Raw genomic sequence first — 17423 nt, 5'->3', positions numbered from 1 at the left:
GGGAATTTATTTTGATGGACAATGCATAGTTATTACAATGGTTTTAATTTTCTTTTTTTTAAGAGAAAAAGGAGGAATGGAAAATATGTTTGTTAATGAAAAAATTAAAATATAATTGTTTAAAAATACACTGTGTACATAAAATGGTTGTGTCATAGTCTTTTCTGTTCTCCTTAGAGTGAAAAGTTCATGTTGATTTTACTGAGTTCAAAATAAAAAAGAAAATTAAAAATAAAATAACATAATTGCCAGATATATTTTTATTTAGATACCATTCATTAATTTTTCCATTTACAAAATGAATGTCCTCTAAATTCTTTTGATACATCAAAACCAATTAGTAACTCTAAAACTCTTCTTAAATTTTAGTTATTAAAGTATAAAGTAGTATCACAGCTTTGAAAAATTGTTGAAAGTTTCAAAGGTAGAAAAATTAATAAATGATGTTTTCACTTTTAGTAAAAAATTTAATTTTCCTTATTTTGTCAAATTTAGGCTAATGCTTTGATGAGAAATATAACAAAAAGGTTTTTTTTTTTCAAGAAAAGGTTATATCCCAATATAACTACTTGTGATGATTGGCTGAGTATTATTTCTCACTTTTTTGATAGTATACTGTAGCTTAACAATGTTTTTCAATTAATAAATATGCAAAGTGCCTTATATTAAAGTGGTATTATTCAAATGATTTACAAAATATATAGAACTTAGAGAACACTTTGAAAGCATTCTGTAAGAGATAAAGGCCACAAATATTTAAAGTACTGACGTTCAATGCAATTGAACAGTAATTTCTAATAAGGGAACCAATTTAAGAGACAAACATTCAAGAACTACTAGTAGCATATGGTTAAACAGATGCTGGAATGTGCTATATGTAGACTGTATATCACAATAAGTATCATGGGATTTCTTGTTATTAACTATTTATTTGTTTTATTTACAAGTTTTCTACTTTGGGTTTTTATTTATCATTAAAAATGTACTGAAATATTAAAACTCAGAACCATAAAATTCTAGGTACTGTAAAACAACCTATTAATAGTTCTATGTCAAGAGCAACCAAATTCTCCCTAACATAATTCCTCCATAAATACTTAGAAAATTACCAGACCAAGTTCTAATGAGTAAATACAGGAGAAAATCAGTGATTGATATTTCTAACAGAGGTCAGAGGCAGAGAGTGGTCTCTGGACACTAAAGGATTGGGTTTTGTCAGGCATATATCAAGCTGAACACTCTAGAGATGAGGAGGCAAGAGAGGACCAAGTTGTGCAATAGAGCAAGAAGAGATCCAAGAACCATGAAAGGGGAACCCAACAGTGTGTAGAAGGCAGAAATAGGCATCAAGTGGAAGCTATACCACATACTACCAAGTCCCAAGTCACAGATACAGGGTGGAGTGAAGAAAGGACTTAAGTCTAGGGGTAGCTATCCAGGATGAGGAATAGTTTCAGGGCCTATACTATGTAGAGCAAGTAACAAGTTCAGGAGCCAAGAGTAGTTATATGGCTGACCCCAGAAGTGAAGTGGGGTCTTATTTTTAGTCTAAAGGCTCCAGTGGAATATACAAGGCAAGAATTCAGGACCAAAGTGTGACTTGCTCTGAACCTAGAGAGAATTATATCTGGCTGATAGTAACTGAGTCCAATAGGAGTTGACTGGAACTTCCTTCCAACCAGCGGTAAACCAAAAGGAATGTTACACAACTCAAATCCAGGTTAGGAACTTGCAGACCTAGGACAAGAGTAACAGGGATTAGATTTTGCCCCGGATCAGACCACTCTGGAACCACTGCAAGTTTACAGTTCCCCAACCTGAGTTGTCTTTGAATATCTGGAAAAACATAACTCTCAGTTCCCCATTTCGAAGTAAAACACCTGAAGGATCTGAGAAACCAAAAGCTCAGCCCAGATAAAACTCTTCAGCCTGGCATTTTTAGAGCCCTCCACAATCTAGTTCCCACTTAGCTTTCTAAGAACTGTATAAAATCAAGAAGTGATTCATTTTTTTTAACTGAGCTAAAATTTATTAAATCTTTTTCAATTCAGTTTGATTTTTTTCAACATCTAGTTGATCTAAGAAAAATCATAATGTTGTGTTTCTTAATTTTATACACACACACACAACATACACACACACATTCTCACAATGTTTCTCAACTTTCCCCCCTAATTTTATTTCCTTTAAAAATCCTTCCAAAAGAGATCACATTAAGATAGAAGTAAAATTAATCATTCAGAGAAAGAGGGGGAAAAATTCATGATTCATGAGAACCATTTAAACTATGAAAATGGGTTGAGTCACCCATGAAATCTATCTTGAGTGATTAATAGTACCCTCATCAAAGCTGGAGAGGAAAAAAATTACTAGATTAGAAATAATAGTACTTTGGCATTTATTTGCATTTAGTATATTTAAACAGTTTTCTAAAAATTTCATGTTAATCAATTAAGCCACAGAAGATCCAATTGATGCAGGCAAATATTATGATTTCTATTTAACTATTAATGAACCCTATGCCCGATTAAGGGAAGCTAGGTGATATGAGGGATAGAGTGCTGCTGGGCCTTGAGTCAGGAAGACTCATCTTCCCGAGTTCACATCTGGCCTCAGATACTTACTAGCTATGTGAACCTGGGCAAATCACTTAACCCTGTTTGCCTCAGTTTCCTCATCTGTAAAATGAGCTGGAGAAGTAAATGGCAAGCCACTCATTCCACTATCTTTGCCAAGAAAACTTCAAATGGAGCCAGAGTTAGACACAATTGAAACAATTGAACAACAAAAAAAATATTGATTAAATGATTTATAGTTACACTGCTAGAGCCCTAAGAAACCATGGCTTTATTATAAAAAAAATATCCATTTTGTGAAATTATTAAAAGTTCTAGAGAGACAGCTCTAATTATGAGTACAGTAACATGAACAGAGACAACACAGAAAGAGTTTAGGAATTCACATCTTTACACTTATAGGCTAGAAGATAATCAAGCAAAATTCTCATCTTATTAGACATAAAACACAAAAGCCCTAATTCTAAACATTCTATTTAGATCTCATTCTCATCATAATCTCATGACATAACCTGCACTAACTAATTACTAGACCTGACAGATGGAAAGAGACCACCATCTTACACCATAGCTAGTTATAGAGAGATACAGATGTACAAAAGGTATGTCTTGTACATCTATATTTGTTTATCTATCTATACATAAAGAAATATGTAACTATATCTATCTATACATCTTGTAATTCTATATCAATTTCCCTATAGCTATAGAGCTATGTATCTATCTATATATACATCTTTATGTATATCAGAGATATTTTTAGCTATCTATATCTGCCTATCTATCTTTATATATAACTGACTCCTAGCTAACACAGCTAGGTAATGCAGTGGATAACTTGCCAGGCCTGGAGTCATGAAGAACTGAGTTCAAATCCAGCCTCTGACACTTACAAACCTGTATGACCCTGGGCAAGTCACTTAAACCTTATTTGCCTCTATTTCCTCATCTATAAAATAGGGATAATAACATCAACCTACCAGGGTAATTGTGAGGATACAATGAAATTACATTTGTAAAGTGATTAGCACAGTGGCTGGTATACAGTAAGCACTACATAAATGTTAGCTGTTATCATTATCACTTCAAATTTATAAGAACAGAAGTCATTCATCAATTCACAAAGTCAAAAAATATAAATGGGAGTTTTCTTTTCTTTTTTTTTTTTTTTGCTGGGCAATGTGGGTTAAGTGACTTGCCCAGGGTCACACAGCTAGTAAGTGTCAAGTGTCTGAGGCTGGATTTGAACTCAGGTACTCCTGAATCCAGGGTTGGTCCTTTATTCACTGCGCCACATAGCTGCCCCCTAAATGGGAGTTTTCTAAGGACAAATTCAAGCTACAAATAGCCAGATGAAGCTATATTTCAAGGGATTGAAAAGCAAATGATGGTATGGAACTAGAGGCAGTTATGTATACAAGATTTTTTTTTTTTTTTTTAGTGAGGCAATTGGGGTTAAGTGACTTGCCCAGGGTCACACAGCTAGTAAGTGTTAAGTGTCTGAGACCGGATTTGAACTCAGGTCCTCCTGACTCCAGGGCCAATGCTCTATCCACTGCGCCACCTAGCTGCCCTGCATAGAAGATTCTTAACAGAAGCTTGGCGGTAGAAGTTAGGAAAGATAAATGATGATAGTTTCAGGAAATGATGGGTGCAAGTGAAAGTTGTTTTCTTTTAGGATGAGACAGAATAACTGGGAGATATACTTGAGAATTCATTAATATTTAGAGAAATGTAAATTAAAACTTGAGGTTCCACCTCATACACATAAGATTGACAAAGTAACATATGTTGGAGGAAAACTGGGAAAGCTGATACACTAGCACATCAGTAAAGATAGTACTGATGAATGCACAAGATCTCCCTAAACACTTAAATTCTGCTGCAACTGGCAGAAGTGCTTATGGTTCTAATTAAGGACATCTAAACAAGTGTTACTGATGTAACATCTAATTAATCACCAATATATCAATGAGAACATAATTATGGTACCATATGTCTTGCAAATTAGTCTTAATTATTTGTAAAAATAACTTGTTATTCTTAAAAGTATAGTTTCACCTACTTTCAATATGTATTACTGTGACAAAAGGAGATCTTCTAGGTGATTCGAATAAGCATTTTTATGATAAAACCATTACCTCCCACTAAGAAATAAGGTGTCACATGTTTAAAAGAATAAAAGGTGACATCTTTCATTTTGATGACACGATAGTAGAGTGAAAAATTGGCACCCAACTAACTTCCCACAAATCAATAAATGAATCATTTACACTTTAGATCATGACTGAAAGGCCCTTTCCCTATTTCCTTGTATTGTATGGTACATAATGTAAAGAGCACTAGACTAAAATCAAGAGATGAGTTCTAGACTTGCCAAGTGGCTCCTGGATTCCAATGTATTCCATGTGTCAATTTCAAATGAATGAATGACAAAGCATTTACTAAGCACTTACTATGTGCTAAGCACTAATGATACAAATAGAAAAAGCTAAACAGTCCCTATTCTCTTTTTTTTTCTTTTTTTTTTTTTTGGTGGGGCAATTGGGGTTAAGTGACTTGCCCAGGGTCACACAGTTAGTATGTGTCAAGTGTCTGAGGTCAGATTTGAATTCAGGACCTCCTGAATCCAGGGCCACTGCTCTATCCACTGCACCACTTAGCTGCCCCAACAGTCCCTATTCTCAAGGAGCTCAAACTCTAATTGAAAAAAACATAAAATAAATAGCTCAACTATAAGGAACATGGAAAGGCTTAGAAATCATAAGGATGGGGAGAGAGAGAGAATGGCAACATCCAGAGGTCCATCCAGAGGCTACATAAATTGTTTAGATCACAGTGCTGGGGGACTACAGGAAATAGGGATTGGGCAAATAGTTAGGTGTGAAGGATCTCAGGAGGAAGTGGCAGGGAAAAAGTAATGCCTGGTGGTCCTCCTTCTCTTCAGAATGAATGGAATCATTGATTTCCATCTCATTTAAACCCTGTTAATAGTTAAGCAACTCAGGCAAGGAAGTATGGAATCACTCGCAGTGGTCTTTTTTCTCATCAGTCCATACCAGAAGTATCTTCCAGTGGTAAGGAGTAAATAGGAAGTACTCATTATTAAGAAAATAGAAAGCTACTGATTCTAGTGTTAACTAAGATGTTAGCCTACCAAATGATTTCCTAGTCCTCACTGTCTCCCAGGCAGACAAGCAGCAAAAGGAAAATCAGACTTTTAAAAAGCCTCTTCTCATCAAGAAGTTGTTGCAATGGACATTTGGAGGGAGAAGAAAATCAGCAGAATACCAAAGCACGACATTTTCAGTAGAATGTGATGTTTAATCAAGATCCTTTCCTAAAAGCCAGTGCTAAGGGTGAAGAGCTTTGATTAGATAGAAGATGATATAGAAAGAATGTTGACATGTGGGGCACTGTAGATTTGAGAAGATTGTGACAGGTGTGCACGGGTCATAGCGGGAATATAGGGCAAAAGAAGGGGGAAGGAAGTTATCCTGACAGAGTCAAACCTGAGAGAATTCCATTCCCTGTGGACAGAGTACAGGGAGAACCAGGAAAGAAGAACATAAATCCAGAAGCCATCAAAATAAACTTCACCTAATTATAAATTTCTGGTTAGAGGATATTTCAAAAACTGACAGGTTTACTGTTTCGGTCTTTTTTAACTGTTTTAACTGGGGAGGTTATAAGGAGAGTAGGGAAATTACTGTAGTTGCAAAAGGCATCAATAAATACTTTTTTAAAAAGTCTCATTAGTGTTGACTATCTACTTCTGTACTAGAATCCAAAGGAGCTGAATTTTAATTCTTTTCAAGTGATAATTCCCTTAACCCCTAAGCGTGCTCTGGCTGGAATGGTGAGAACAGAAAGGTAAAGTCAAATGGTCACACTTAGGCAGAAACCAACTGTGAACTACAAACAGAAACCTTTACAATCTCATTCCCTGCATAGCTATATAGAAGACTCTGTAAGGGAAAGAGAAATATATTTCTCTTCTTAAAAAGCAGAAATATAATCTATAAATTTTTTGCTAGATGAAAACAAGCTATATGCAGAAAAAATGAGTTATGAAAGACAACATGATAAATGGTGTTTATCCATGAAAATAGACGATATATCTAGGCCTAGATTTCTGTCTCACAGATGCGTATGGTTGGTACCAAGGACAGGACGGTAGAAAACTCATGGCAAATTTTCACTGCTACTTAACAACTGAAAAGTATTGAAAAAGCCGTATTTTAAATAAATAATAGCATATTAGATGCACATGAATACACTATGCAACAACAAAATCTTTTTGTTAATGATATTCTCTCTCTCTCTCTCTCTTTTTTTTTGCAGGGCAATGAGGTTTAAGTGACTTGCCCAGGGTCACACAGCTAATTAAGTGTCAAGTGTCTGAGGCTGGATTTGAACTCAGGTCCTCCTGAATCCAAGGTCAGTGCTTTATCCACTGCGCCATCTAGCTACCCCCAAATGATATACTCTTTTAATAAACATGATTTACTGATGTCCTCGATTCTTATGAAATCTTATGGGGGTAGCTAGGTGGCACAGTAGATAAAGCACTGGCTCTGGATTCAGAAGGACCTGAGTTCAAATCCAGCCTCAGACACTTACTAGTTGTGTGACCCTGGGCAAGTCACTTAACCCTCATTGCCCCGCCGCCCCCTTGCCCCAAATCTTATCCCAACATTTTGAGGATCCTATCCCCAAATGATGTCAAGTTTATGGTTGATAATTCACCTTTAATTGTGATATACAGGCGCTTCATGGAAAGGGATAATGACTACATTTCTGACAGTACAAGTTAAAACTTAAAAAATTATGAAAACCTGGGACAGCTAGGTGACACAGTGGATAAAGCACTGGCCCTGGATTCAGGAGGACCTGAGTTCAAATCTGGCCTCAGACACTTGACACTTACTGTGTGACCCTGGGCAAGTCACTTAACCCTCATTACCCCACAAAAAAACAAAAAACAAGCAAACAAACAAAAATTATGAAAACCCACCAAAAATAATACAGATAGCATATTTGTCATTACTAGTCAGTAAGTGAAGAAAGGCAGCAAGATTAATCAGTTGAGAAAGCTAAATTATACAAAACTACCTTCAGCTATCACATGTTGAATGCATATATTTTATAAAATAAATTTTAATGAAAAAATCTTAGAAATACCTTTTTCTCCCACAATCTGCATTAGAATTTTTAAAGAACTTTCCCCCCATTTGTACATTTGGATATGATTTAAAATGTAGCTGGATACATAGGAAATAATGTTTCTTTGCATAATATAAAATAGGCACAGCTGCAGTTTGTTCCTGTACATTTATTCTGGTACTTCTCTATGGTAGCTCTAATGAAGTTGGTACTATCCTAAAAACAAAAATCAGTGCTATTTGTTTTACTTTCCTGTAGTATTCACTCCTGGTAAAGCATGACTTCCTTCAACACAAAGAAAAAATGACCAATAAAACCCGAAAATTGATAGTTTAGAAACTCTTGCTAGAGTTTCAAGATATATTTTTAGTGTTATCAATGAATATGTTCAAATGAAATTGATGATATTCATTTAAATATGGATCAGAGGAGAAAAAAAATACATAGTTAAACATATGGCCTAATCTCTATAATAGCAGATGGTCTATTACTAGCTCTTAATTCCTCCAGCTGATTTTATATATCTGAACTTTGTGACTCGTATTTTCTCTTTATCCTGTTTTGTCTAACTGTCCAAAGAAAGTCTGATTATGTGCTCCAATAATTCAAATCTATTATCTAATAATTTAGTTGCAAACATTTAGGAAGCAACTGAGTCAATTTTTATGTAACTTTAAAACTGATGCTACTTTTGAAATTTTACAAACAAAACCTCAAATTTTTCCCACTGTCATTTTTACTAACCATTTCTTAAGATTTATATGCAATAATGGAAAATTTATATGAAATGATTCAAATGGAAGCAGAACCAAGAAAACAAAATGCACTATGACTACCACAATGTAAATGAGAAACAAAAACTGAACACTATATAATCAGAATGACCAAAACTGGTCTAGAGAGGAGACAATGTGCCTCCCTATCTCCCTTTATAGAGGTGAGGTCATTATGGGTACAGAATAATACATAAGCTATCAGATTCAACTGATGTTGGTTAGTGTTGCTGCACTAATTTTTGTCTTTATTTTTCTGACCCTTTGCTTTAATAGCTAGGTCTCTGGGAATGAGATAGGTACATATAAAAATGAAGGTGACAATAAAATAAAAGATCAATAATTTTTTCCTAAAACCACATGCAATATAAACAAGTATTAAGTTATATCTGCTACTTGGATAAGAAAGATTTATTGATCCTGAGGTCACATATTCATTATTCCATGATCAAGTTTTGAGGCAGACCTTTAGCAACACAATTCTAAATCAAAGATAATAGATCTAGACCTGAAAGGGACCCCGGAGGCCAATTACATAATCATTTATTTTACTTTCCAAAAAATCCCAGGCAAAAAGCATGAGAAGTTATATAAATTGATGCAAAGTAAAGTAAGCAGAGCAAGGAAAATGAAAGGCAAGATTACTACAATAATGTAAATATAAAGAACATCAAAAACAAAACTGAAACTGAATGATATAAAATTATAATTACCAAACCTGGTTCCAAAGAAGAGGTAAGAGAAAGTATTTCTCTACTCCCTTCTTTCCCCTTCTTTCCCCGCCCCCACTCTTTAAAGAAATAGAGGTTATGGGGAAAAGAACTGCATATAATGTCAACTTGAAAACATGGAAATTTCTTCCTACAGCCAAAGGAATGAATGCTAGATTATCCCACAAGGTAAAAAAGAACACCTATGTAATATAAATTTTTTTTGGCCTTTTGTAGCATGATTATTGCATCAAGTTTCTATAACTTTTTCATTTTTTGTTTGTCCTTTCATGTATTTATCCATTTTGACAACCTTTACTATAATGAACTGCTTCAAGTAAAAGAGAGTTAATAACTGTTCGTTGGCAGCACCAGGATGGAAAGATGTATATGTCAGTACTTCAACAAAAATGAGCAATCCTTACTTTCCAATTCATTAATTTATTCTTATTAATTTTTTCTCATATGTTTTATTCTTTTTTAGACCCTCGACATTCTGTATATCTACTTCCAACAAATTCTGGTAAATAAGGTCAGTCACTCAAAAAAGGTATCACTAGAACATAATTCACAAATCTGGTTTCTAGTCTACTATTTAAAATGATGAAGCATTCGTGTCACTAAAAAAAAAACAATAAAGGAGACCAACCACATAAAAAACTTAAAGCACAAATATACTTTTGAAATACTAACCAGTTCCTCTGCTTTGATAAGGGGGCTTGAAGAACTTCACGGCACCATACACGTTGACTATAGAACCATGCTTAAGTAGATTCAGAGGTGTATATGTATACTTGGGTGTCACACTCTACAGAAACAGAAAAATAAAATTTGTTTTCATATATAAATTTAGCAATACAGTAAAAGCTTTTCTGATAATCTGTTATAGTTGAGAAATTAGACACAAGAACATTTTATAGATAAAGTTTATTTAATTTTCCTAATGTTTAAAATTTTAACTTTTTAAAAATTAAATCTTCCCAATATGCATTCCATTCCATCTCCTGCCTCCATGCTTACACAATTATTCTCCCTCCGTACCTGTAACTCAAAGAACTTCCTAATTCATCATCAAAGAACAACTCAAGTGCTACCTTCTATAAGAGGCCTTTCTTGTCCCCTAGTTATTAGCATTCTATCCTGCTGGAAATTACTTTGTATTAGTATGTATGTGTTTTTATTTACTTATATGTGTACACATATTTAAAGCAGCATGACCTCCTTTAGGGCAGGGAACATTTTGGTATTCTCCTAATATCTCCAGAAGCCTACCACAGTGGCTTGAACTTTATAGACACTTATTTATCACTACCATTTACTGTGTCCCTTTCCCCCTCTCCCTCTACATTCTTCCACTCTGTTACCTCCAACCCAAATTGGCTAACTTGAACCTCTTCCTATTCTCCATTCTCTGAGTGAATCTAGGGAAGGACTGAAGACCAGTAAGTATAACTAGATAAACCATTACATATATAGTTAAATCAAACAGACTCTATGCCTGAGGAAAAAAAGGTTCCAAGCTTTTCCTATGGAATAAGGTACCTGGATTTTATGATAGATACTTTAATCTGGTTCAGAAACTCTTCATTTACTTCTAAATTACTCCCAAGTTTCTAGTCTTCCCACAAAGCTGAAGCTGTTGGAGAGTAGACTGCCAGGTAAATGGGTATTATAGGAGAATTTTAAACATAACTAACTGAGAAGCCGCTAAAGTCAAACACAATGCAGAGAAAGTATTTTTTTTTCTTTCACTTCCACAAACTTTCACTGACCACACTTTTCACTGGTAAAAATGTCAAAATTATTCTATTTATCAATACTTTTGTAAATCGAAAGTCAGTTAATGAAATGGAGACAAAGAACTGGAAGGGACTTCAGAGATTATTTAATTCAACTTATTTTTGATGGGTCAGGAAACTGAAGCCCACAGAAGGTCACAAAATAGTTTAATGGGACAGCCTGATTCTTTCCTTTTAATTTAGACAGGGCATAAATGATTCCTCCAAAGAAACTATCGCCTTTATCTTTCTTATCAGATTATGAAACAAACTAAAAAAAATGGGGACAAAGTAGAATATCATAGAATTTAAACCTAGAAGGGGCTTAAGAGACAATTTATACCAAATCTATCACTTTACAGATGGAAAAACTGAAGTCCTAAGGAGCTAGCCAGTCAGTAACAGGAGCAGCTTGAAATCAGGCTTCCAAATTCAATGACCTTTTGAGTAAACCAAACAAATATTTGCACTAACTTTGGTAAAAAGCAGATATGTAATGATCACAACATATAAAAGTATAAAGAAAAATGTAAACATATGGAACAGGTAGAAAAAACATTTTCCAATTTACCATTTGGGAAAAAAAAACCTCAAGGTTTTAATGAGAATGTGAAATCTGATATCCAAATGGTCATTTTATAAAAAGAACTTGATTTTTAATATTTTTGCTTTGCAGAGACGGCTTATATAAAATATCATACTGAAGCAGCCTTAATTAATAGAAACTGCATATTTTTATTCACAAAGATAAATTGAAGAATGTATTTTCTAATTTTAGTTAAATAATTTCAAATAATTGAAAATACTCGTAAGAATTAAAATGCCAAAGCTGAATTCAAACTTACCAAACATACAGGTTCCTCAGAACTAACTGTGTCATATTTAGCATAAACCTGAAAAATGAATAAAGAGATTCACCTACAGATATATTTTAATATAAGGTGCTACCAATACTATAAATATTGAAATATATTGAGGAGGTTTATACAATGTTAGCCTAAACCAAAGAAAGTGGTAGAATTTTTATGAAAAGCTTTTTCTAAACTGAGTCAAGAAGCATTAAAACTTTAAAGCAAAAAGATTTAGTAGACTAAGTCTGAATTTTACTAATGTTCATTTTTATCAGCTGATGTCCACATCAATCTAAAGAAAGCAGAGGATAAGGGAAAGGATTCAAATCTTTTAGGAAAACTCACATAACTACTTTTTCCTCACTTGGTTGGCTGAATTCATCTTGGACTTCCTGGACTTCTCCACTCAATAAAGTTAAACTATTTATATTCCTATAAGGGAGGATGATACATGTAACTCCTAAGAACTTTCATCATTAGGGCTGTTAGAAGGCATCTACATAGACAGAGGACATGGGTGGGGGTCAATTATGTTGAGATGATCTCAAAAAAAAGATTTCTCATTTGACAAATCTAACGTTTTCTCAATATTTGTTCTAATAATTACACTGATAATCTTGTTATAAATAAAACTGGAAGACATAAAATTTGCAGTTAAATGGAAAGGACAGCTATCAGTTTTAAATTAACTATGATCTTCTCATCCAATCACTAAACAATGTTTAGTTTTCATAATGAAGACAAGAAAAAATTTTCCAAAAAGCTTAGAATACATGACTTGGAGTTGTGGCAATTCTATTTCTATTCAATGCTGTTTTTGTTAATTACTAAATATAACATAAGCAATGCAGAAATTTTGTATACTCACATATGCAGTAGATTCATTTGAAGGCATTTTCAATTGCAAGCAGTTCTTATGTTCACTTGAAGAGGAAGACTCCTCTAAAACAAATCCGGTCACTACAATAGTGTCCTATTGGGTGGAAAGCAAAGGGGGAAAAACATGATTTCTAAAAAAAGAAATACACACACATACCTCCAAAATACATTTTGAAAAAACCCTACGATTTGGATGAGTCGTTATGATTGTATACAAATTTCTTGTTTTAAAAGAAGACCAAAGAGAGAGAGAGAGAGAGAGAGAGAGAAGCAAACAGCACATACCTATGATTTGTTCATGTGTTTATTTGATGACATATGACTTTAAGAAATAAGAATTGTTCTTTGGTGACAAAAGAAAAAAAAACAGAATAAAAAATAAACCTTGGGGGGGAAATATTTTCAATATAAAACATCTAAAAGCTAAAAAGAATCTTGGTATACCTGAATGACTATTGAATTTGAAGTCTGAAGACCTGGGACCAAATTTAAGGTCTGCAGTTGTGGTCTATCTCACTTTGGTCAAGTCATTTAACTTGTTCAAGAGCCAGGTTCTCAGTTCACCTTTAAAATACATGGGTAGTTGAGATGACTTCTAAGGTCTCATCTAACTTTAAGTTTTATGATTGTTAAAAATGTAATATCTCATTGTCATTATCATTGTTAGCATAACAACCTGATTCAGCACCAATAAGTTACCAACATCCTCTTTAAAGTTTAAAGTTCTTTAAAGGTTTCAACTTCTCTATTCAACGCTAAATTTGTTAATAGCTTTCTTGTACTGATTTAAGGACATGTTAAAAATTCATTAAATTACTAGAAAACTCATGAAAATTTTATTTATAAAATTGGGAAGGGGGAGCAACAGGGAAAGGTTAAAAAAGTGTTAATCTGAAAACCTTTGTGTGAATGAAAAACAAAATAAACTAACAGATGATTAGACTATAAAACACTATTAAGAATTTCATATAGGATTTATATTAAAGACAAACCATCCCTTGAAAAAGGCAAGAGAAGTATGTTGTTGAATAAATATTATTACAAAATGAACTGAGTTAAAATCAAAACATTAGGAAATATAAGTCTGAATTCACATATGAACACTGATGCTTAAACAACTATTTTATCTCAGAAACTCACAGAAATTTTGAGATGGGAGAGACCTTAAGGATCATATTGATTTAATCCCTTATTTTATAGGTGACAAAATTAAATTCCAGAGATATATAGTAACTCCAAGTGAAACAAATGGCTTAGAGCCAGAAATGGAATGAGAAACTGTGTTTCTTCTCAATCTTTTTTTTTTTTTTAATGGGGTAATCAGGGTTAAGTGACTTGCCCAGGGTAACACAAGTAGTAAGTGTCAAGTGTCTGAGTCTGGATTTGAACTTAGGTCCTCCTGGATCCAAGGCCGGTGCTTCGTCCACTGCACCACCTAGCTGCCCCTCTTCTCAATCTTTAGTCTGGTAATCTGTCTATAATGTAAAGACCACCTTCCTAAGTGTCAAACCTTGGGGGCTGGGACAAAGGAGGGGAGGGGTGGGGAAAGAAGGGGAATGGAGACAGAGAAAATGAATGATTTAAGACCATCTTAAAAAAGGGAAAAAAACTGACAAATTTTTTTTAAACACCAAAAAATGATCCACACAGGAAAAAAATGAACATATTTATAGAATTATTTTTTGTTGTAACAGAGAACTGTAAAGAAAATGGGTGTCTGCTAAAAAGAGAATAGCTAAATAATTTATAATATATGAATGTAATGAAATATTATCACATCATATTAAATGATGAAAGGGAAAAAGAGAAACCTGGGAAGGTTAATATAAACTGAGAGAGGAAAGAAGTTAACAAATCCAGGAGAATAAAATATATGATAACATTGTAATGAGAAACAACTTTGAAAGATCTAAGAACAATGACAAATGAAATGATCAACTATAACTCCGAAAGACTGATAAGGAATACCTTCATTCTGACTTCAGGGTGGTGGATTCAAGATGTCAAATGAAATATATTTTTGGAATGACAAAAGAATAGACTTGTCTTCCTTGATTATACTTGTTACAAAGATTATGGTTGGGCTTTTGGAGCGTTTTTTTGCAGGGGGCTGGATTGGAGGAGACTTAGGTAGGAATAGAGAGCTATCTGATAACGCTGCCTCCCTCAAAAGAATAAGAAATCAAAAACAATTTAAGTTTGTTTTAATACTAAGAACAGAAGTAAGCTCAGAAGGAAATGGTCAAGCAGAACAGTTTTGAAAGGAATATACTGAATTTATTGAATACATTTTTTTAAAAGTTTATATAATAAAGAATCACATTCATACATAACCTTTTTCTGTTCTTCATACGGAAAGGTTCAATTCTTTGGTGTTTGTTAAGTTCAAAATTAAAAATTTAAAACATGTTTAAATACAGTAATCAGTCAAACATGAACAAAAAAACTTCCTTTTTGTTAAAATGTTGCTGATGACTTCTGATTCTAAAGGTTTCAAATATAAATCTAAGTATATTGATCTCAGGAGTGTGTGTGTGTGTGTGTGTATTATTTATATTCCTAATTTAAATGATTTACTCCCCTTTGAGGGACAGCTAAGTTGCAAAAGGGGATAAAGTACCAAGGCTGGAGTCAGGAAGAGTCATCTTCCTGAGTTCAAATCTGGGCTCTGGCACTAGCTGTGTGACCCTGAGCATGTTACTTAACCCTGTTTGCTTCAGTTTCCTTACCTGGAAAATGAGCTGGAGAAGGGCAAACCACTCCAATATCTTTGCCAAGAAAACCACAAATGGGGTCATAACAAGTTGGACACAACTGAAATGACTAAACAACTCTGTGGAAAACTAATTGCAGGACTACAGAGACAATAGATTCCTTAAAACTTCCCATAATACAATTTATACTGAATAGCCTATTAAGATTCTAATTCAACATAAAATCAGTTTAAACCATAATGAAGATAAAATAAATTGTGCCTTTTATTCCACTTACATGTTCATCCCACCCCTATTATCCCAAAAAAAAAAAAAGGAAAGAAAAAAGGGAGGGGGGGTGCAAAAGCTTGACTTGCCACTTTTAACACCCTTGGTTATTTGACAAGCACTAATTAACTGGTACACTTCTATTTTATTTTAATGAGTACCTGTTTAAAGTCTATTTAAACTTAAGAACACTTTTCACATGTCAGCTTTAGGTGAAATGTTAATGTGAAGTATCTTACATTTGTTTTGCTGATTTTATAAATTTCCCATAATCACAGTATACAGTATTTTCAAGTGACTTTGCCAAAATGTAAGAAGGTGAAAGAGATTAATTACAAATTCAGCTGAATGAATGTCTTTATTCAATACTTATAACATCTTTAAGACACTATAGAATCTTTTTCTAATTTTTGCAACCCTCATAGTAATTTCAAGAATCCCAAAAAGAAATCATCTCAAATAAATCCCCAAAACACCACAAAAGACACTCAATCCTAAAAGCTCAGAGAATGAAGGGGATAAAAAAAAAAAAAGTTAAAAGTGAAGGCTCTTCAAGTAAGAGTGAAAAATATTTTTTTCAGTGCAAACTTGGGAGGTTTTAAAATTATTTTATTTAAAATTTAGCAAAGAGCAAAATTGCCCTTACATACCAGAAGATCTACAAACTGAGCCCTATTATATAAAATTTGCTTTTCTTGTTTTCTTTTAATAAGTTTTTTATATCTTTTATTTTTTAATTACCAAAAGTTCCTCCAATGCCTCCCAGAGAGCCATTGTAGAAAACAAAATTTTAAAGACAAAAAAATGATATTTATACATGTATAATTCATTTTAATATATATACATATGTGTTTTGTAACGATTGGAATAATGCCACCTGCTGGATACTAACTGTAGAAGAGTTCTGCCCATGAAGCGAAGGTCTTTGAGGGCAAGACCAGGAGTCTTTTCTTTGGTATCAGGAAGTGACGCGGACTAGTGGGAGGAGGAAGGAGGAGACGGAGGGCTCTTTCCTGAGGACGCTGGCGGAGAAGGGAGCTAGAAATGTGCTCTCCCTTTAATAGATAGGAATCTAGGCCTTTCTCTCTCTCTTTACCAAATTCTTATTCTCCTTAATAAATGCTTAAAAGTCTAACTCTTGCTAAGGCTTATAATTTATTGGCGACCACTCATTAAATAGTTTAGACAGTTTAGCTAGAATTTTAACCCTTAACAGTTTATATATGTCTTAGATACTAAATTCTTATCAAAGAAATTTGCCAAATTAATTTCTTATCCTAGGTACATTAATTTTGTTTTTCCAGAAGCTTTTCAGCTTAATGTAATCACAGTTTTACATTTTATATTCTGTAGTTAACTCAATCTCCTGTTTGGTTAGGAAAACTAACTTCCCATAGCTATGAGAAGTATATGAATTACTATTATGCAATGATCTTCAGTATTAAGACCACATGTTCCTTTAGAGTATATTGTGGAAGCTGGTATAAGATGTTGGTCTAAAACTAATTTCTGCCAAGTTGCTTTACAGTTTCACCTAATTGTTTAATTTCCAGTTTTACCTTTTCCAATTTGTAGTTTGCCAAAGGCTTTTTCTGTATCCATTGAGATAAACGTGTTTTTTGATGTTTTTGTTTTGATACGATTAATTGTATTGACTTTTTTTTGAATGCTGAACTATCTGTAAACCTGGTCATGTTGAATGATTACTG

At 33.6% G+C, this 17423-nt stretch overlaps 1 protein-coding gene across 1 annotated transcript in view; it reads right to left on the bottom strand.

Moving 5' to 3' along the window:
- Nucleotides 1-17423, bottom strand: part of POT1 (protection of telomeres 1) — a 124422-nt gene that overhangs the window by 72906 nt on the left and 34093 nt on the right. Inside the window, exons 5-7 of the mRNA XM_043969290.1 lie at nucleotides 12723-12827; nucleotides 11849-11896; nucleotides 9919-10033 (exon numbers count right to left, since the gene is read on the bottom strand). Coding sequence (XP_043825225.1) covers nucleotides 9919-10033; nucleotides 11849-11896; nucleotides 12723-12827 — 268 coding nt within the window. The remainder of the gene's footprint in view (nucleotides 1-9918; nucleotides 10034-11848; nucleotides 11897-12722; nucleotides 12828-17423) is intronic.

Source organism: Dromiciops gliroides, chromosome 5 (assembly GCF_019393635.1).
Source record: "Dromiciops gliroides isolate mDroGli1 chromosome 5, mDroGli1.pri, whole genome shotgun sequence".
NCBI lineage: Eukaryota > Metazoa > Chordata > Mammalia > Microbiotheria > Microbiotheriidae > Dromiciops > Dromiciops gliroides.
This window is presented reverse-complemented; position numbering and strand designations above follow the sequence as displayed.